General features: G+C 42.9%; 1 protein-coding gene across 1 annotated transcript in view; it reads right to left on the bottom strand.

Moving 5' to 3' along the window:
- The window catches only part of LOC112567515 (hemicentin-1-like), a 62700-nt gene extending 52863 nt beyond the window's left edge, over nt 1-9837 (bottom strand). The window contains exons 1-2 of the mRNA XM_025244209.1: nt 9289-9837; nt 1942-2683 (exon numbers count right to left, since the gene is read on the bottom strand). Coding sequence (XP_025099994.1) covers nt 1942-2026 — 85 coding nt within the window. The 5' untranslated portion in view covers nt 2027-2683; nt 9289-9837. The remainder of the gene's footprint in view (nt 1-1941; nt 2684-9288) is intronic.
- Nucleotides 9838-22382: the final 12545 nt, after the last annotated feature.

Below are 22382 nucleotides of genomic sequence, written 5' to 3'. Positions count from 1 at the left end.
AGGCAGGTCATATTACAATAGACAGACCTGTCCTACTACAAGAAAAGGTGATAGGCAGGTCATACTACGATAGACAGGTCATACTACAGGTGTAGATGGCAGGCATGTCATATTACAGATATAGATAATAGATATGTAGGTACAAGTGTAGATGATAGGCAGGTCATACTACAGTTATAGATGATAGGTAGGTAAGTACAAGTGTAGATAGGCAGGTCATACTACAGATATAGATGATAGAAAGCAGGCCAGGGTACATACTACGAGTGAACATTTAATCATGCCGACATTTCTAATGGCAGCTTTATGTGAACTACTGTATGTACGACCTAATTTACAGACCTAGTCTGGACAAAACTCTGTGAGTGGAAAGTACACTAGCACTGAAGAGGACGATGTGAATGGAGAGGACAGGTGAATTTCGGGTAGTTTAGAGAACTGGCTGCGCTATATAGTACAGATGACAGGCAGACCCTACTAATGTACCCGTTACTTTGTCAGACACCTTTCATCTACTAGGGTAGGATGACAGGGGAACTCTTGATCCTAAGAGGTGAGGTTTGGGTTAAATATATCCCCATACACCTATACAACGGGCTACACCACCTACACCTCTTGGTGAGCTTAACTCACTTGTGAACACGCTACACTCTTGTTCATAACCGTTCACGTCCAGGGTGCTGGATACATGTTCAACTCAGAATGTAGGACAACAATCCTCACCCCCACGCCCCCATATGGAGTTTTACACACTTGTAAGGACGAGTCTTACTTCTTAAGTCTTACTTCTGCCGACTGACACGTTTGCTTTTAATTTTTCTCCCCACTCCAAAGCCGAGCATCTTCCTACGCCACTGACATAAATTCATACAGGCATAAATATATTCATGAGTATCTGGCTCACACATGCACACATATATACATATACACACACATCCAAATGCACCCACACTCATACACATAGGCATGGCAACACTTGTCTCTCGAGTCACTGGAATCCGCTCTGAGTCATTTCCGGCATTGCTGGATACTTTGCAATATTGTATCCAGAAACATGCTGTTTTCATCAAGAAATACAATAAAATAAAAAGCAGGTGACATAAAGCCATTCTAGTTACCACTCTGATTGCTTACATCCACATGGGACTCCTTTCATGGCAAGCTGTCTCAAGTCTTATGCTAATTTTACTGCATGTGTGCCATGTATCGCTACATCCCACAAGACTATTGTATCGTGTGCCATGTATCGCTACATCCCACAAGACTATTGTATCGTGTGCCATGTATCGCTACATCCCACAAGACTATTGTATCGTGTGCCATGTATCGCTTCATCCCACAAGACTATTGTATCGTGTGCCTTGTATCGCTACATCCAACATGACTATTGTATCGTGTGCCTTGTATCGCTACATCCAACATGACTATTGTATCGTGTGCCTTGTATCGTTACATCCCACAAGACTATTGTATCGTGTGCCTTGTATCGCTACATCCCACAAGACTATTGTATCGTGTGCCTTGTATCGTTACATCCCACAAGACTATTGTATCATGTGTCATGTGTTGTATCTCTTTATCTGACAAGGCTATATGTCTGTTGGGCTCTGACTTGCATATAGTGTGACATGTATCTCTATATCTGACAAGGCTACCTGTCTGCGAGACAGACTTGCATATAGTGTGACATGTATCTCTATATCTGACAAGGCTACCTGTCTGTGAGGCTCAGACTTGCATATAGTATGAAATGTATTACTACTTCCTGGAGTCCCTATCCACCCAAAGCAAGCAGACCTACAAGCAAAGAAATAGACATAAAGAAAGAAACAAACAGTCATAAGACAACAAGCAGATAAACAAAAGCAGTAAACATACAAACAGATAGATAATACCTTTGAACAAGTTTCACACTTCACGATAGACTGAGATAAAACTTACCCAAGAAGAATGCCCATAGCAGAATAAGGAGTGCTGCTGACCTCACTGCCAGCCCCTGGGTGTATCCCACACAAGAGGAGCTCATGATGGGGCTGTCTTCGGCATGTTAGAGTGCTCTCCCCGCCCCCTGAGGCACACTTCACACACTTGTGTTCACAGGAGCACTACACAACACTCATCCACCTTCAAGATTTGCGTCTCCTGCCTGTGGAAACGGAAACGAGCCAAGGGTCGTGGACTGAGGACTGCATGCTGACCAGGCTGTCAGCAGTCACACTGGAGGTGACAGCAATCACACTGTCAGATGACAGCAATCACACTGTCAGTTCACCCTGTCGGCATAACTCTAGCTCCACACTGTCCTTACTTGCTGTCGACCATTAAAAAATCACCATCAGATAATCCGAACTGAACTTTAAAACAATCCACACTGAAATGTCAGGTAATCCACACTGAAATATCAGGTAATCCACACTGAAATATCCAAAGGTCCAGGATGAACCATCAGGTAGTCCACACTCGGGCAGTTTCCCAGCGACTGCCACTGTCACTGTGACTGTCAAGTCCCCATTGGCTGGGCCACATCAGGATTCTTTGTCAAAACCGTTAGTCATGAAGCTGGCCAGGTGTACCAGCTCCCGTATCTTCGCCCTCGTGTCACCATGGCAGCTGCTTGCGGTGAAGTCGCTCATCTCAATGTAGATGGTGAAAACTACTCCCTCACACGTGTGTTCTCAGCAAGCTGTCAGACAAGAGCAGAACCAAACATGGCAATGAAGTGTTTGCAGCTATGAAACACTTGTCAGACAAGAAAAGAACCCAACACACGCCGTTGGCAAGTATGTACCTTCTGTTGGTTGTAATAAAATTACTAATATCACACACGTTGGGAACTTTCTCTGTAACCATCTAACGGCCGCGACATTTGTGTAGCGTTGACCACAAATGGAGTCCGTATGGACCCCAGCACATTTTGCCAGTCATTTCATGATGAAAACTCACACATTGTGGAAAATCCAATAACTATTTAATTAAATCAATGTAATTAACTTAAAGATATTTCGTGCCGCATTTGATCACCGAAGGCAGTTGGATCTTGATCCGGATTGTGCTTGTGTCTCCGTGGGAGAAAACCGTGTACTGTGTGCAGGGTCTGCCATTCATCCTGTTGGTGACATCTTGTAGACTACACGACACCTGTGCTATAACCTACAACTTGTTCAGTCTATTTCTAATTTGAAATGAACAACAACAAAATCAACGCTTGGCTTTTAAAGTCGGAGCAAGAAATTTATTCATTGATAAGTTTTACTTTAAACCAAAAAAGTCCGGGTATAAAAGCTTTTGAGTCAGATCATAGGTCAAACCACCTGTTTTATTGTACATGACATCAGACCTAGCTTTGTCAGCCAGCTAGTCCAGCGCAGTGTCTGCTAGCAAGCCTGCCATCTTGTTATTCCACAGAGTCGCTGTCTGTCTGTCTGTCTGTCTGACTGTCTGTCTGTCATCTACTCACTGGAGGTTTTGTTAGCCCCGCCTCTACTAGCCGCGACCATGTCGGTTCTCTCGGCGCCAAGCTGGGGGCCAGTTTTTTCAGCAGCCAGATACGCCAGTGTGATCAGTCAGGTAAGCCAGTGTGATCAGCCAGGGAAGCCAGTGTGATCAGCCAGGGAAGCCAGTGTGATCAGTCAGGTAAGCCAGTGTGATCAGCCAGACAAGCCAGTGTGATCAGCCAGATAAGCCAGTGTGATCAGCCAGACAGGCTTGTCTTGCAAGGCAGGCAAAGCTTGCATAAGAAGGAGAAGCTTCTATCGTGAGCGCAGTCTGTAAACAGCTTTACAAAAGATGTGTCCATCGGATAGAACGGAGCTCTTCTCAGTAACAGAAGGTCCTTTTACTCCATCTTAAATGGCCGTTATCCATTATGAGGAGTACACTAAATCATTTTTCTAATGTTGGATAATGATCCATTATTTTGCAATGAAAAGTGAATAAATATCTATTGTCTTGTCAGTTTTATTTGATGGACAGCAGAAACACAGTAAAGTGTTCTCGTCTGTTCTTGTGGCTGACAGCGCTAGTGAATCAGCATCTATTGTACTGTATCTTGTGTTTTCTGGCTGGATAGCTCTAGTAATCAGTATCTATTGTGTCTTGTGGCTGGATAGCTGTAATAATAAGAATCGTGTTTTGTGGCTAGATAGCTCTAGTAATCAGTATCGTGTTTTGTGGCTGGATAGCTCTAGTAATCAGTATCTATTGTGTTTTGCGGCTGGATAGCTCTAGTAATCAGTATCTATTGTGTCTTGTGGCTGGATAGCTCTAGTAATCAGTATCTATTGTGTTTTGCGGATGGATAGCTCTAGTAATCAGTATCTAGTGTGTTTTGTGGATGGATAGCTCTAGTAATCAGTATCTATTGTGTTTTGTGGCTGGATAGCTCTAGTAATCAGTATCTAGTGTGTTTTGTGGATGGATAGCTCTAGTAATCAGTATCTATTGTGTTTTGCGGATGGATAGCTCTAGTAATCAGTATCTATTGTGTTTTGCGGATGGATAGCTCTAGTAATCAGTATCTAGTGTGTCTTGTGGCTGGATAGCTCTAGTAATCAGTATCTATTGTGTTTTGCGGATGGATAGCTCTAGTAATCAGTATCTAGTGTGTTTTGTGGATGGATAGCTCTAGTAATCAGTATCTATTGTGTCTTGTGGCTGGATAGCTCTAGTAATCAGTATCTATTAAGTTTTGTGGCTGGATAGCTCTAGTAATCAGTATCTATTGTGTTTTGCGGATGGATAGCTCTAGTAATCAGTATCTAGTGTGTTTTGTGGATGGATAGCTCTAGTAATCAGTATCTATTGTGTCTTGTGGCTGGATAGCTCTAGTAATCAGTATCTATTGTGTTTTGCGGATGGATAGCTCTCGTAATCAGTATCGTGTTTTGTGGCTGGATAGCTCTAGTAATCAGTATCTAGTGTATTTTGTTGATGGATAGCACACGTGAATCAGTATCTAGTGTGTTTTGTGGCTGGATAGCTCTAGTAATCAGTATCTATTGTGTTTTGCAGATGGATAGCTCTAGTAATCAGTATCTATTGTCTTGTGGCTGGATAGCTCTAGTAATCAGTATCTATTGTGTCTTGTGGCTGGATAGCTCTAGTAATCAGTATCTATTGTGTCTTGTGGCTGGATAGCTCTAGTAATCAGTATCTATTGTGTTTTGCAGATGGATAGCTCTAGTAATCAGTATCTATTGTCTTGTGGCTGGATAGCTCTAGTAATCAGTATCTATTGTGTCTTGTGGCTGGATAGCTCTAGTAATCAGTATCTATTGTGTCTTGTGGCTGGATAGCTCTAGTAATCAGTATCTATTGTGTTTTGCAGATGGATAGCTCTAGTAATCAGTATCTATTGTCTTGTGGCTGGATAGCTCTAGTAATCAGTATCTATTGTGTCTTGTGGCTGGATAGCTCTAGTAATCAGTATCTATTGTGTCTTGTGGCTGGATAGCTCTAGTAATCAGTATCGTGTTTTGTGGCTGGATAGCTCTAATAGTCAGTATCTATTGTTTCTTGTCTGTTCTTTTGGTTGGATAGCAGTGTGGCCGCGGACGTATCTTCACTATGATGGTCCAAAACCCTAATCCTAAAATCCTTTTCCATGAATGGCATAATCATTTTTCCACTTAGCACAGCCACCCTAGATCGAATGCTTCCGAATTGAGAAACAAGTTATTCTCTGTAATAACTCGAACTCATCCAAATGTCAAAACAAAATATTCTCTGTACTGATATCCTTGGTTCCCGTTTGTAATTCGATCATTGATATGTTTTTCAGTTCAATCATTTGTATGTTGTTTAATCTAATTAGTTATATGTTGTTAACTTCCATCATTTGTATGTTGTTCATTTTAATTATTTACTTGACAATGATGGCAGTGGTGCTGCTTTATACTGATATAAATTGTTTCCCTTCCCCAAAGACAACTGATCCTGTCGACTCATTTCGCCTTGCAGTAATTGCAGTCAGTTGAGTGCTAACAGTAACCCTGACCCTGTGTAATACAGGAGTGCACACATCAAACACACAAACACACAAACACACCAAACAGGATGTGCACAAGGCCCAGTGAGATCGACATATGTTCGACAACTTTCTTTCGGAAACATTCTCACATCTAATGGTAACCTTTGTACAAAGAGTTTACAAACAGGTTTTGACCACAGAGAGGCTAGAGAAGGTTTTGACCACAGAACAAACGAATTGTTATTGACTCCAGCCACGGACCCTCAACATTTACATGATTAGCACAGCTCGTACAATAACATAGAGTCTAATGATTAGCTGATTATAGAAGAGTATATCATAATACAATGTAATACAGTTAATATCATAGCACACTACAGTGTGATTATAGTATAGTATATCATAATAAGCAATACAGTCAATATCATAGCACACTTCAGTGTGATTACAGTATATCATAATACAATATAATACAGTCAATATCACAGCACACTACAGTGTGATTATAGTATAGTATAATACAGTATTGTAGCATAACAAACCAGCTAACACTATTGTTTATTATCCACAAACAGCCATGTAAAGCAGCAAACAGTCTCATTCATTGTAAATTCACACCGGAAGTAGTCAGGTAAGGGCAGCTATGAATCTCCTCCGAAATTCTCATAGGTAATCTAATCAGGGTATGGTTCTAACTGCAGACTTGGTTTTAAGTTACAGAAAGGGCAGTGTAGTTTGTAACAGTCAACAAGGCGCTGTTTGAAAGTAGGAAGACTCCCGCTTTGTTACACCCTGATTCACCCATTCATACCCATCCAGAATCGTAGGATTACACAGTCATGCATACTTGCGCTACTCAGCAACCTTCTTTACTCTTTACAATTGCAACAAAATATGTTTCCATTGTAGTCTGCTACAGTCAGGTCTTGTCCACCGTAACCGTCACCAGTATCGCAAACATGGAATGTTAGCCTTTCCTCAAAGGGTCTAGCTATCCTGATCACCATAGATCATATTATTTTTATGGGCTGACATTTAACACCTTTTTTAACACAAAGGTATGCACTCTCCCCATGGAAGATCAGTTTTTGGACCCCATATTTCCTTATATGGATGCTAACCCAAAACTACAGTGCTACATATCCTGTCTGAACCAAGACTACAGTCCTGCCTGTCACGCCATACTTTATATTGCAGTACTACACGCTTGATGTGGAGCAAGCTAGGTCATGTGTCACACATATATATATATGTATACGTCAGCGTTGATACATAAGCCATGTATCTGCCCCATCTCCCTGTAAAACACACACACTTATAGCAACATGTGGCGTAACTCCAAACACACTTCTCAGTGTGAGGTTAGGGGCCGTGGCACACAATGGGAGCCCCTGTGCACATAGAAATATAATATACAATCCCATCTTAGGGATCTGGAGCCTGACAGCTCTCTCTCTCACACACACACGGTGTAAGCAAGGGCCCCTGTTGTTTCCCTCTCCAGTGACTTTAGACTTCATGTCACAATGACCCTGACAAACGCTCATTATGTGTCAGAGCATTCTGCACGGGTGTGTGCAGACATGACATAATAACACGATCATATACGATCACACGATAACAAACATATTGAAGTTGAAAAATACTACACAGAAAATACAGACAGAACGATACTGTGATAACATTACAATTTACATCCTATGATATTAAGAATGCATTTGAATGCGTTGGGGTCATCACATTTCATAAAGATGATGCGATATGAACACAAATTCCATAAACAATCTGTCAGAATATACCAGGATATGAAAAACACACTCAAAAGGAATGCGATAACACTGTCAAAATATGAAAGGATGTGATGAAAGACGTATTGAAAATGTTACAAACATTTCAATCAACATATGAGACTTTGTGATAGAGAATCGTAAAAAAACCTGAATAAGTTGCACTTAGCTAACATGTAGTTCACGGGTACACCACAGACACATAACACCACAGACACATGACTGAATAACAATCTGACATGTAGCTCACGGGTACATCACAGACACATGACTGGATAACAATCTAACATGTAGCTCACGGGTACACCACAGACACATGACACCACAGACACATGACTGGATAACAATCTGACATTTGATGGAATGAAAGTCATAGTTTGACACACCTGTCACAGCACAATCGTTGGTATCACTGACACTGAATGCCAGTGTGTGTCCAAACAAGATGACTGAGCCCCATGTGGTGCCCAAGGTATACACATGGTTGAATTATTAATATTTATAGACTTCCTGCAAAGTGTAAACTGTGATACCCAGCCTGACTAAGCAACCCTTTATAGAAGTGGCCATCTTAGCTGTGCGTCACTCGTGGCCCGTTACAGTCGCTATTTCACACACACACAAAAAAAACCATTGAATATTTGTAGGCCTACATCTCGCCATCCATGGACGACTATTTACTTACATGTAGAAATTGTTCCTACGAAGCTGAGTCTAACCACCTTTTTTTAAAATAAAAACCTCTATGGTGACCTTTAAACGGCAAATGTAAACAATAGCATGTCATCAAAGGTTAAAGAAGCTTTAAACAGCAAATGTAAATAACAGAGTTATAAACCCAACATTTGCAAAGTCTACAAAACCATAACCGCAAAGTGACACAGTGGACAAGACCACAACCAAATAAACCAAACGGTGGTAGCAGCAAGTGGCTCCTTGCTTTCTGCTACAACAACAATCTCGGGGAGGGAATAGTCATGATAACAACATGTCATTTGAAAAATGCTTGATGCTTGTAATGCTGACAGCCAAAGCTACAGTAGAGTAATGGTGGTAGCTGACGTAGACATACTAACCACAGTAGTAGCAGAGAAAACAACAGTAGTGATAATGAGGGGCAGGCAACATAACGGCCTACTCTCCCTCCCTTTCTTCCACTTTCCGTATTTATGAGTCGAACTAGCGATTCACAGGACTTCGGCAGGTCATGTAAACTTACAGTTTTTCGTCTGTTAGTCTACGGCGAAGTCTAACGGTCCATCGTCCATGTCTACATGTTCATTGTCACTGCGACTGTCCACACCTCAGGGCTTCTCGTGCCCCTGTGAGTGCGAGTTTCTCGTGATGTACAAACAGGAGGCCACATCCAACTGAAGTCCGTTCAAGTATCATGAATGGCGGATCCTATTAAGCAAGTGCTGACGGTTTGAGCAGCCTGACACACACACACACGGACACACAGCCACTAAACGTGTGTTTGGAGGAGACTAAGAGACTAAGAGAGTAAATCACAGGAATTAAAAGCAACGGTACCTGTTTGCTGGACGAGGTGGGTGGGCATCGTGGTGGGTATTTCCCGCGCAGCCAGATGTGACTGTGGACACAAGTGATGTGTGTAGTCTCACCAAGCTGTCGCCTTGTCCCACGTGTGAACACGCGCAGAGCACAACCAACACATGACACGCAGTGTTTGTGCACGTGTACGGTACACAATAAACACACGGCACGCCGCCACTCGGCGAGGTGTGTAGTTAGCACTCGTCTCCACCCATCCACCCCGCGGTCACGGTGTTTGTGGAGTCAGTGAAGGCAAACAGTGGGGCCCGTTAGTAACACGAGTGAGCAGACGATTTGCTGTAAGTGAGGTCCGCCACCTGAACACCTGAACACCTGTACACCTGTACACCCGCCTCTCACCTCTCTGTGCTCGCCACACACTCGCGATCTTCTCGGTCAAAGCCCCGACATATCGCACGTCTGCCACTCCTGCTCGTTAGACACCTTGCTGCCTGCTCGGCCTCTCGCCCACGAGTAGAAGTAGCCGTCTGTACACCACGGTGCAGACGACACCAGTGTTTGGCGCATGCGTACACCACCTGCGGGAAGAGGAGGGGTCGCGCTGCTATCACAGGGTTGTGTTCTGCACTTGTATTATCACAGGCTTGTTCTACACTTGTATATAAACTTGTGGTATACACTTGTATATAAACTTGTGGTATACACTTGTATTATCACAGGCTTGTTCTACACTTGTATATAAACTTGTGGTATACACTTGTATTATCACAGGCTTGTTCTACACTTGTATATAAACTTGTGGTATACACTTATATTATCACAGGCTTGTTCTACACTTGTATATAAACTTGTGGTATACACTTGTATATAAACTTGTGGTATACACTTGTATTATCACAGGCTTGTTCTACACTTGTATATAAACTTGTGGTATACACTTGTATTATCACAGGCTTGTTCTACACTTGTATAAAAACTTGTGGTATACACTTGTATATAAACTTGTCGTATACACTTGTATTATCACAGGCTTGTTCTACACTTGTATATAAACTTGTGGTATACACTTGTATTATCACAGGCTTGTTCTACACTTGTATATAAACTGTGGTATACACTTGTATTATCACAGGCTTGTTCTACACTTGTATAAAAACTTGTGGTATACACTTGTATATAAACTTGTCGTATACACTTGTATTATCACAGGCTTGTTCTACACTTGTATAAAAACTTGTGGTATACACTTGCATATAAACTTGTCGTATACACTTGTATTATCACAGGCTTGTTCTACACTTGTATATAAACTTGTCGTATACACTTGTATTATCACAGGCTTGTTCTACACTTGTATAAAAACTTGTGGTATACACTTGTATATAAACTGTGATATACACTTGTATTATCACAGGCTTGTTCTACACTTGTATATAAACTTGTAGTATACACTTGTATATAAACTTGTCGTATACACTTGTATTATCACAGGCTTGTTCTACACTTGTATAAAAACTTGTGGTATACACTTGCATATAAACTTGTCGTATACACTTGTATTATCACAGGCTTATGTTATACACTTGTATTATAAACTTGTGTTATATACCATTATTATAAGCTTGTGTTAAACATGGAGGCGATGCTATCTCAGGCTGATGAGGACAACTCCCTTGCCACGCTGAGCGGCTGACGGATGTGGTGGTGGATGCTTGATGCTGTAGTCTCACCTGAGGCTTGGGCTTGTTACCTGACACTGTCACTGTCACTGTTATCTGTCATTGAAGTTTCGCCCCAGTGCTCTCGCACCCCTGTTCTACCCGTGACATGGCGAGTACAAAGACCCTACAGTTGCGACCTCAGCTACCCGAGCACAACAGCGACCCTGTGCTGCAGTGTTGGCGTTGATAAGACTGGCTGCACTATCTTTCCTTCTACAACTCTTCTCTCCTCCTCTTTCCTGCTCTGTATCTCAGTGTTCTTACCACTCTTTCCTCTATTCTCTATTTCTACAGTCTCCTTCATTCTTTGCGTCTGCTTGTCTCTACCACTTCATCCCTTATTGATTCTTTGTCTACTTGTCTCTACCACTCCTTCCTCCGTTCTCTACTTGTCTCTATAACCCCCTTCATTCTTTGTGTCTATTCGTCTCTACCAGCGAGTGTGTGTGAGGGTGGTAGTGGATACTTGAGGGTGGCGGGAAGGTTGTGTGTGTGGGTGTGTTGACCGACCTTTGGTCACCTCGTCCTGTTTTAAGTTGATAGGGATCATCGAAGGTGATGTAGATGAAGAACAGCTGCCTGTTCGACTATCGCCGTGGACAATATCCGATAGACTGGATCGACTGGAAGGTTAGTGGTGTAGAGTTGTAGGCTTCATAGAATGTGGAGCTGTGTCATAAATAATTTGGCCTGCCACAGAGTGTGGGGATGTGTCATGTAGATGTAGATTGGTTGTCTACCACAGTGTGGGGCTGTGTCATGTAGATTGGTTGTCTACCACAGTGTGGGGCTGTGTCATGTAGATGTAGATTGGTTGTCTACCACAGTGTGGGGCTGTCATGTAGATGTAGATTGGTTGTCTACCACAGTGTGGGGCTGTGTCATGTAGATGTAGATTGGTTGTCTACCACAGTGTGGGGCTGTGTCGTGTAGATGTAGATTGGTTGTCTACCACAGTGTCGGGCTGTGTCATGTAGATTGGTTGTCTACCACAGTGTGGGCTGTGTCATGTAGATTGGTTGTCTACACAGTGTGGGGCTGTGTCATGTAGATTGGTTGTCTACCACAGTGTGGGGCTGTGTCATGTAGATTGGTTGTCTACCACAGTGTGGGGCTGTGTCATGTAGATGTAGATTGGTTGTCTACCACAGTGTGGGGGCTGTGTCATGTAGATTTGGTTGTCTACCACAGTGTCGGCTGTGTCATATAGATTGGTTGTCTACCACAGTGTGGGGCTGTGTCGTGTAGATGTAGATTGGTTGTCTACCACAGTGTGGGGGCTGTGTCATGTAGATTGGTTGTCTACCACAGTGTGGGGGCTGTGTCATGTAGATGTAGATTTTTTGTTGTTACCACAGTGTGGGGCTGTGTCATGTAGATTGGTTGTCTACCACAGTGTGGGGCTGTGTCATGTAGATAAAATAGTTTTATCAGTGTGTGTTTGACTGTGTGCGGGGGGGGGGGTTTGAGTAGGGGTACCATGTACCCTGCAAGCTAAAAAAATACACCTGGCTGAAAGCATTTCACTTTTTCATCCAACAAATAGCTGTTAATGTGTGTGAGAGAAAGAGAGATATCATTGTGCGTGTGTGTGGTAGAGGTGGCTCCGAAACCCCGGGGCTTGTTGTTTCTGGCAGAAGAGGGCTGTTGTGTAGGTTGTCTCTCTCACGCCCATCTCCTGTTACTGGCAGACACCCTAAGGCTCGCCTTGATGGCTGCTCTATAGGTTGTCCATCTCTCTCTCACGCCGTCTCTTGTTACTGGCAGACATCTTTCACAGGCAAGTGAACTATCACCTTGAGTTAAATCGAGAGATACTGTAGTTTTGAATCAAGTTGGATTAAAATTTTGGGCTGCAAAGGAATTATTTACGTACATTCGCTTCTAAAACAAAGCTTTGGGCAGATTTATAAAAGCCATCCTTCATGAAAGAAAGAAAAGGCTGCCTGTTCTCAAAGAAGAAACTGACTGTAAACCAGCGCTGAAACTGCGTACACAATCTTGGAAGTGTACATAGGACTGGAAAATGTTTTAGCTCACGTTTGGACACTCGTCATCTTCACCACAGTTTCAGTGTTCCAAATGTTCGCTTCAAATAAGTGTTTTCCTGTGAAGCTCACATACAACTCTGGCGAAGTTGCCCAACATCGATGACCTTCTCTCGGTGGTAAGGGTCTGTAAGACACTGGCAGCCCGTGGTGTTGATTATGTTACCGAGTAACACAAGATGGTGGTCCTCTTGTACTAGCTGTGTTTTAGAAGTAATTGTAAATAATTGCAGTCTGAACTGGTAAACTGTTCATATCCAGAACTTCAGTATTGAAACTAATTGTCCTTTCTCTTGCCTTATGCTTGAAGTCCGCCCTCATGGAATTCTCTGTAGGTTGCCTCTCTTATGCCGATTCTTCATCTCACACTCCGGGCTATACCTTAACGACGATGTACACACACTTATGTCAGTTGTGGGGAGTACAATAAAATTAACTTTGTGGGCACCAGCATAAATCAGACTTTGCGAAATGATTCTTAAAATATGTTTTGCCAGGTAACTATTATTTTTGTAAATTTTGTGGTAAATAATTGTTATTTTATTATATTTGTGGGGAGTATATATTATTTTGTAAACTGATGCAAGAGAAGCAATGTATGGCTTGGACCATAACTAGTTTACGGGAGCAATTAAAAACTCCTCCCATCACACTTTGATCTACATGGGAAAAATTATAAACTCTTCCCAAAGTAACCACTTTTATCAAAGAGCAGCTATAATAAACTTCACCCATCACACTTTGAAATTAGTCAGCAGGTCCTGTACAGGACGACAGTCCAGTCATTAACCTTCGTTAGTCAGTTCTTCTTCTGACCACCGCGGCGCCGGCCTCCAGGGTGTCTTGAGAGACAGCTAGCTGCTAAGGACCCTCTCTGACAGGTCATCGAAGACAGCAATGGCCACCTTCTCACAGAAAGCAATGCTGCACTCAACCGATGGACTGAATATTGCAAAGACTTGTATCCATTCCAGTTTGAAGACAAATGTTAAAATCCTTCAAAACAACAGACTAGAGACAGTGAACCTGCAGACCTACCAGTCTTACGGCAAGAGGTCGACAGACCTGTACACAGTCTGAAGGGAGGAAAGTCGCCAGACGTTGACCCCGGTCCACCTGAGCAGCTCAAACAGGTTAGGGAAGAAACTGCAAAGTTCTGTATCAAAGAGTCCGGGAACGCAAAGAATGGACACAGTCACATCATACTCCTCCCCAAAACGGAAACAGCAAATAGTGCCAGAATTACAGAACCATCAGGCGTATCAGCCACACAAAGTCATGCTGAAAGTAATACAGAACCATTCCAGAGGAACTAAAACAGTAAACCAAGAAATCTGATTTAATAGAAATCTCATTCACACTAAAACAGTAAAGCAACTGAATAGGGGTGGGAGCGCCAGTTTCTACTAAACAGTAATCACAAAGAAAATAATCACAAGCAACACATTTTGGGGGAAGGGGGCGCCACTATTATCGGAGCGCGGACTATCACCTTCTTTTTCCCACCCCTCGGTACGCCACTGAGATACAAAGAATGGGGCAGGAAGGGAGGGGGAATCAAAGCAGGCACTTAGTGTGGGAGGAAGAGAGAGATGGCAGACATGACTTTCTCTCAGCGCCATCTGCTGGCGGTGGGGTAAGGAACATGAAGGAAACCAAAAAAGTTTCGGTATGGCTGGAGAAGGGTTCTGAGAACGAGCCATTATGGCACAATATTGAAACTAGGATCATGTCACGTGACCAGACAGCCTTCATCTCAACACTTTTCATGACTGATAAGATCGGAGCAAGGCGCTCACCCCATTCCCTAACCCCCCGAGAGGGTCAGACTGTCGTTTATCAAGGAGGGAGTGGAGGCACGATAAGAAACGGCTTTTCACAGACTGATAAGAGCATGCAACTCCCAGGTTCACAGAGTTTATGCGAGTTACTCACCCTCCTGCAGTTCGGCAAATTTGCCCAGTAGCCAACCGCTGAGTGCATCTTGACATACTACCCGCCAAAGTGTTATCATAGGATACCAGTGTACGATGATGCTGACCACACACTATTCAACAGGCTCTCCACCTACACACAGGACATGAACCACCCACCAAAGTGTTGTTACAGGATACCAATGTGTGATGATGTTACAGACCGCACAACACACTCTCCAACCACACAAACACACATGACATACCACCTGTCAAAGTGTTGTTTTAACACCAGCCACACAAACTCATATGACATACCACCTGCCAAAGTGCTTTTATAACACCACCCACACAAACGCACATAACATACCACCCGACAAAGTGTTGTTATAGGATAGCAGTGTATGCCAGTGTGTATGCCAGTGTGTATGCCAGTGTGTATGCCAGTGCATGATGATGTTACTGCAGACCATGCAACAGACTCCACCTACACAAACACACATAACATACCACTTGCCAAAGTGTTGTTATAGGATACAAGTGATGTTGCTGCAGGCCATACCCATACAACACACTCGCCTCCCTGCACGCGCCCTGGCTCCACTCAAGCTTGAAGGAATACAAGCAGAATATCCTGTTGTCTTTTCGAACAGCGCACTCATGTTTGTATCTACAATTTGGATATAAGATAACAAATACATCATAACATCGATAGATACCATACATGGGATAACACACGGAAATCACACATGAGATAACAATATATCACGACATCGATAAAAATTATACATGAGATAACAAATACATAACAACACAATATCCCCTTCACTCAAAATTTGTAAAATGTGATAAAAATGTTTTCCGTTTATTTGGCTAGAGCATTCACACATAAACATATGTATTCATATTTCTATCTCCTGGTGTTCAGTGGCTGTATTATCACATAGATACTATACTTGTTTCTATCTCCTGGTGTTCAGTGGCTGTATTCTCACATAGATACTATACTTGTTTCTGTCTCCTGGTGTTCAGTGGCTGTACTCGCATCGTATCACTGCAGCACTCATCTCCTGTCCCACTGGTTGTACATTTTTCACACTTACTGCTTTCTTCCCGGTTGCCTGCACACTGGCAGCCTTGATGATACGACCTCATTATTTCTAGAGAAAGATGCATTGACTCTATTCTATCAGCAAATAAAATATTCCGACCATTCTGTTGACTACGGTCTAAATGAACTCCGTTTGATGAGGAAGCTATCGGTAGCAGATTTTAACCTCAATATCCGTTATAAGAGTTAAAATAACTAAACAAATTTCTTCGTTATTTGAATTATATGTCTGCTTCTAATGAAATATAGAATTATTATGTATATTCTATCTGTTTATAGTTTGAAAACAATTATGTCAGGCTTCGACAGCCATTTTGTATTCCGACTATCGTGACCGCAGCTTTCGTTTGTATTCGCTTCCATTCCTTTAATCATATTAATTATAAGAAAACGAAGGAAGCTTTTCATGCAGAATATGCCATTGATAGTTTAAGACACTCTTTTCAGTTTGTTGTTTGAGATTTTGTCGGATTTATTGTGTTTCTCGCTGATTGTTTAAAATGCTCAGACACTTTCATCACGAGGCATCAAGGCTCTGTAATATTAAGACATTTTCATGACAAGGAATCAAATGAGACAAACATCGTCACATTTGGTTCACCATATTCATCCTGTTTGGATAGTCATGTACATAGCCGCATTCTTTTTTTTTTTTTTTTGCGATCTGTCGTTCTTATATCATTGTGTAGGAAGTCGTACGAATGGCCGACCCTTGTAGTAGAGGTTCCACATTTCCTGTTCTTCTCTCTCTGTATGTATATATATCACGTGTCAGTGGCTGAGCTGGAAACAAGCATATCACTCAGTGAAGGGGAACTGTTAACCCGAGTTACCTCCCCCAGCAGCCCCATGCACCTGGCGTGGTGTCGAGTTGTTTGCCCTTGGCGCCTGTGAAGAGAGTCGTGATGGCAGTGGCAAGGCTTGAGAACGGCCGCTAATAGCCTGTTAATTAGACCCTTATGATGACATCTTTACTGTGAGCGTTCACAACAGAGGGAGGGCGAGAGGAAGAGAGAGATTTTGAGAACACTGACAGTGACACACACTCTCTCTCACACACAAACTATCTCTCTCACACACACAACAGTCTCTTAGGGGTTGTTGGTTGTGGGTGGTGTGGGTGTAGGAAACACCTGCAATCTCACACAAAAATTAACTCTCTCATCAACACACTTCTCTCATACCATGCACAATCTCTCTCACACACACACAACACTCTCTCACAACAATCTCACACACACATCTCGTCTTCTCACACACAACACTCTCCTCTCTCTCTTCACAACAATCTCTGTCCACACACACAAATCTAGGCACACACACAATCTATTCTCACACACACACGACACTCTCACAACTTCACACAATACTCTCTCACACACAACTTCTCTCAACACCATCAATCTCTCTCACACACAACAATCTCTCTCCACACCAATACTCTCTCACACAATCTCTCACACACAAACTCTCTCTCTCTCTCTCACACACACACACAAAACTCCTCTCACACAATACTCTTCACACACAATCTCTCTCACACACAACTCTCACACACCACACGAATCTCTCATCACACATCTCCTCTCACACACACGACACTCTCATATACGCTCACACACACACACTCTCTCTCTCCACACACAATCTCTGTCACACACACAACACTCTCACACACACACAATCTATCTCTCACACACACACGACATCTCTCTCTCTCACACACACACACAAACTCTCTCTCACACAATACTCTCTCACACACAATCTCTCTCACACACACACAAACTCTCTCTCACACACAATACTCTCTCACACACAATCTCTCTCACACACACGACACTCTCACATACGCTCACACACACACACACTCTCTCACACACACTTTCACACACGCACAAATGGCACGCGCGCGAGATATAATTGGAAGGGTGGGTGGGTGAGAGACGGAGGATGAAGCGCAGCTGCTAAAAAAAAGTTGGTGAAAATGTCAGAACATATCGATCGAGTATAACACAAAAACATCAATATATAATATCAAAAAATAAGTATAATATGAAAAGACATCAAGGCATATATTGTGAAAACAAACACACCAGTTGTATGTTGAGAACAACAGCTCGATGTTATTCGGGTTGTTACATATCACATTGCATTGTTTTTTCTCAATGTATCTACTCTTCCATGTTTTAGAAAATACTTGAGCAATCGACCTTTCGTAACTCCATTAACAATAACATAGTTAATGTTTTTGCACTACTCAAGATTCCCTCACTTCTAATACTCCACTCTTCATTTATTCTCTCCTCACTTTGCTGACCTGTAATATAAGCTGTCAATCACGTGACCATAGTTGCCTGTAGCAGATGTTTCAGTGTATTTTTTTCCTATGTCAGCTCTGTTTTTATGCTAGCTCTAGAGATAAGACTGCTCGGCTGGCTTTACAGAGTTTCTGTCTAGACACTGGTTCCAGAGATGAGTCCGCTTTGACAGTGGATCCAGACATTTTTGTAGTTTCTTACAAAGAAAAAGGTTTCTAACTTTTACAAAAAACGTTTCTAAAGACTTGTCTAGAAGGTGGTTTTAACGATATCTGTGTCTACGCTTGCTCTAAAACAACTGTCTTTCTAGGCATGCTCCAGAGATGTATCCGACTTTTGTGGACATCAACTGGATTCATCAGCTTCAAAGATTTGTCTCACTTTTCGTGAACTTGGAAGTGTTTTCCGTCTCACATTAGCAACACATTGAATTCTTCCTCCCAATGCACAATTTTATTTCAGCTGTTTCTGTGGTTTGAAGGTAGAAGAACATGACATTCCAAACAGTGGGACGACAACATAAATGAGTGACACCCGCCAAACTGTTCGTGGAAGTAAATCAGTATGTAGAACAGGGGTGGGGGACGTCACTAGGACTGGCAAATAGGGGCTATAGTCTGGCCCCTTCAATATACCTGGAGGCGGGACTCAAAATTCAATAACTCTATGAGCATATAAATATAACAACATAAATTTATATTTAGTGAATCAATACAGGAGAGACAGGATGCATACGAACACATTTCCTTTTCGTCGGCTATCCACAGCCTGGACTGCAGTTTCTCGCGGCCTGGCAGGCTGGCAGTGTATACATCTTGCACAAGAAACTACAACTAACCAACTATAGCAGGCTCACTTTGTAAGTAGATAATATTGTAGAGCTCGCGATTGTTACAACATATTTCTGCCAACTATTCACAAAGCCCTTGGCAGAAAAAAAATGTTATTCCTGGTGTAGAGCGAGACATGAAAACACTTTAGGTTAAGGTTAGGGTTAACCTGGAGGGTTCCGCCGCTAGTGTCAGGTTAACAGAAATCGTCGAAGGCCAGAAGAAAGAATTTCAAACGAAGAGGCCAACGCTTGATGTCAGCACGGAGTGTCGTGTTCCACAAAAGCAAAGCTGCTAGCTCACTCCTCGCTCACAAGTCTGTCAACAGCTTCCCTGCTGCAGCCATCATCACCTCACTACTTGAGGGCAACTGCTCTAACCTCTGAACTCTCCAGGCGGCCGCCGAGTGCATGTATTCCTTTGTGCGTGTGTGTGTGTGCGCGCACTTGTGTTAGGGAGAAAAAAAGATAAAAAAGTTTTTAGGAGATGCGAAGTCATGGAATGGAAATGTTGTCTGGAGAGCATATACCGTCTGTACACTATTCGTAACATCCTTTTGCCTTGACTCTAAACTCGGATGGAGCATGGTGTGCGATTTCGGGCATCACTGTTAACCCAATGATTATGGTCATCAGCATGTGATGTAGGTCATCGTATGTCAAACATATGATCAAGGTCGCCACCATATGAACGAGACGAGTGTAGTCACCGCTATACGAGATGAGTTGGGTCGAGGTTATGAGGACAAGATGAGGAACATCCCGTATGTTGTCATGAAACCTTGACCCTAATGGACTCTTACCTCTCTGTTTCCTTCGAGTGTTTATCCTCGCAGGGAGGTTAATCCTCTCAACATGTGGGATTTTCCCTCTTACATGCCTTTGTCTTTAGGAAAAGCGTATCGTCTCAGGTTTGCTTATTTTAACACGGTAATTCACCTCCTTTAACTCAGGAAGGTTCATTCTCTCCGGAATTCACCTCCTTTAACCCAGGAAGCATAGAACCTGACAGCACCACAGACAAAGGTGAACAGCCACTTGCAGTACCAGAGACAAATGTGAACAGCACCAGAGACGAGCATCGAGGGGATGTGAGCCCCGTGACTTTGGTGTTTATCAAGTTTGATAAACCGAGAATATGGATGGTTTGCCCTCAGTTAATGACAATACAATGGACTATAGTTCTGGTAGGTTAAAATGGTATTTGTGTTGAATCTTCCTTTATATTAGCTCAAGATTTCTTTGTAGTTTTTCTCTTGCTCCTGTATTTTTATTACACTGTAACTGAGTGTGTGAGTGCTAAGTCATCTACATATTTACCATTGAGCCTCTGTTTTCCTGTTCTAGTGACCATGGTGGCTAGTCCTGGCTTGATTTATTCGGTTTAAAACGGACTAGGTGGTCTTCGTTCTGTTTGTAGCAATGAAAAGATAATCTGGTCTTCAGTTTGTAGCCGTGAACAGCTAATGTAACACCGGTTTTTACTCACTGTTTCTAGTCAATAACGGGTGTACGTCACACGCGTATATCCGGGGTGGAGGGAGGGAGTGCAAAGTGAAGGGAAGAAAGCGCTGCCTTCACTACGAACTGTTCCGAAAACGTAAGACACATAGAGACACGACACACACCAAGTGACACTCAACTAAAGACACGTGACAGTCTGAGACACATTACATGACACAGTGACAAAGATATGACCCAGCTAGAGACACACGATCAGTGACACAAAAACATGACATAACCAGTAACACGAAGATGCCCACGACACACAATCATGCAATGACAACGGCAAAGGCCCATGACACCACGAAAACAGCCCCATGACACAATGACACCATGAACACAGCCTCATGACACATTAAAAACAGCCTCGTGACACAATGACAACAGCCCCATGACACATTGCTGACACCTTTTGATTTGCAGACTCCTTTCCTTGTGGATGTTTTCAGCGGTACTGAGATAGCTTCAGTAATCAAAGAAAAAAATACTGAGTAGGGTTATCAACAAGTCCAGCGCACGTTACGTGACGGGACTTTTCCCAACACATATACAGTGTGACATCATATGGTGCTCACTCCCATCTAGTGTGTGTGACATCATATGGTGCTCACTCTCATCTACAGTGACATCATATGGTGCTCACTCCCATCTACAGTGTGTGTGACATCATATGGTGCTCATCCCATCTAGTGTGTGTTGACATCATATGGTGCTCACTCCATCATCTACAGTGTGTGTTGACATCATATGGTGCTCACTCCATCTACAGTGACATCATATGGTGCTCACCTCCCATCTACAGTGTGTGTGACATCATATGGTGCTCACTCCCATCTACAGTGTGTGTGACATCATATGGTGCTCACTCCCATCTACAGTGACATCATATGGTGCTCACTCCCATCTACAGTGTGTGTGACATCATATGGTGCTCACTCCCATCTACAGTGTGTGTGACATCACATGGTGCTCACTCCCATCTACAGTGACATCATATGGTGCTCCCTCCCATCTACAGTGTGTGTGACATCATATGGTGCTCACTCTCATCTACAGTGACATCATATGGTGCTCCCTCCCATCTACAGTGTGTGTGACATCATATGGTGCTCACTCTCATCTACAGTGACATCATATGGTGCTCCCTCCCATCTACAGTCAGTGTGACATCATATGGTGCTCACTCCCATCTAGTGTGTGTGACATCATATGGTGCTCACTCCCATCTACAGTGACATCATATGGTGCTCACTCCATCTACGGTGTGTGTGACATCATATGGTGCTCACTCCCATCTACAGTGTGTGTGACATCATATGGTGCTCACTCCTATCTACAGTGACATCATATGGTGCTCCCTCCATCTACAGTGTGTGACATCATATGGTGCTCACTCCCATCTACAGTGACATCATATGGTGCTCACTCCCATCTAGTGTGTGTGACATCACATGGTGCTCACTCCCATCTACAGTGACATCATATGGTGCTCACTCCCATCTACAGTGTGTGTGACATCATATGGTGCTCACTCCCATCTACAGTGTGTGATCATATAATGCTCACTCCCATCTACAGTGTGTGTGACATCATATGGTGCTCACTCCCATCTACAGTGTGTGTGGCATCATATGGTGCTCACTCCATCTACAGTGTGTTGTGA

The sequence above is a fragment of the Pomacea canaliculata genome, linkage group LG7 (assembly GCF_003073045.1).
Source record: "Pomacea canaliculata isolate SZHN2017 linkage group LG7, ASM307304v1, whole genome shotgun sequence".
In the NCBI taxonomy this organism is placed as follows: Eukaryota; Metazoa; Mollusca; class Gastropoda; order Architaenioglossa; family Ampullariidae; genus Pomacea; species Pomacea canaliculata.
The sequence above is the reverse complement of the archived record's forward strand: the minus strand, read 5'-3'. Positions and strand labels throughout refer to the sequence as shown.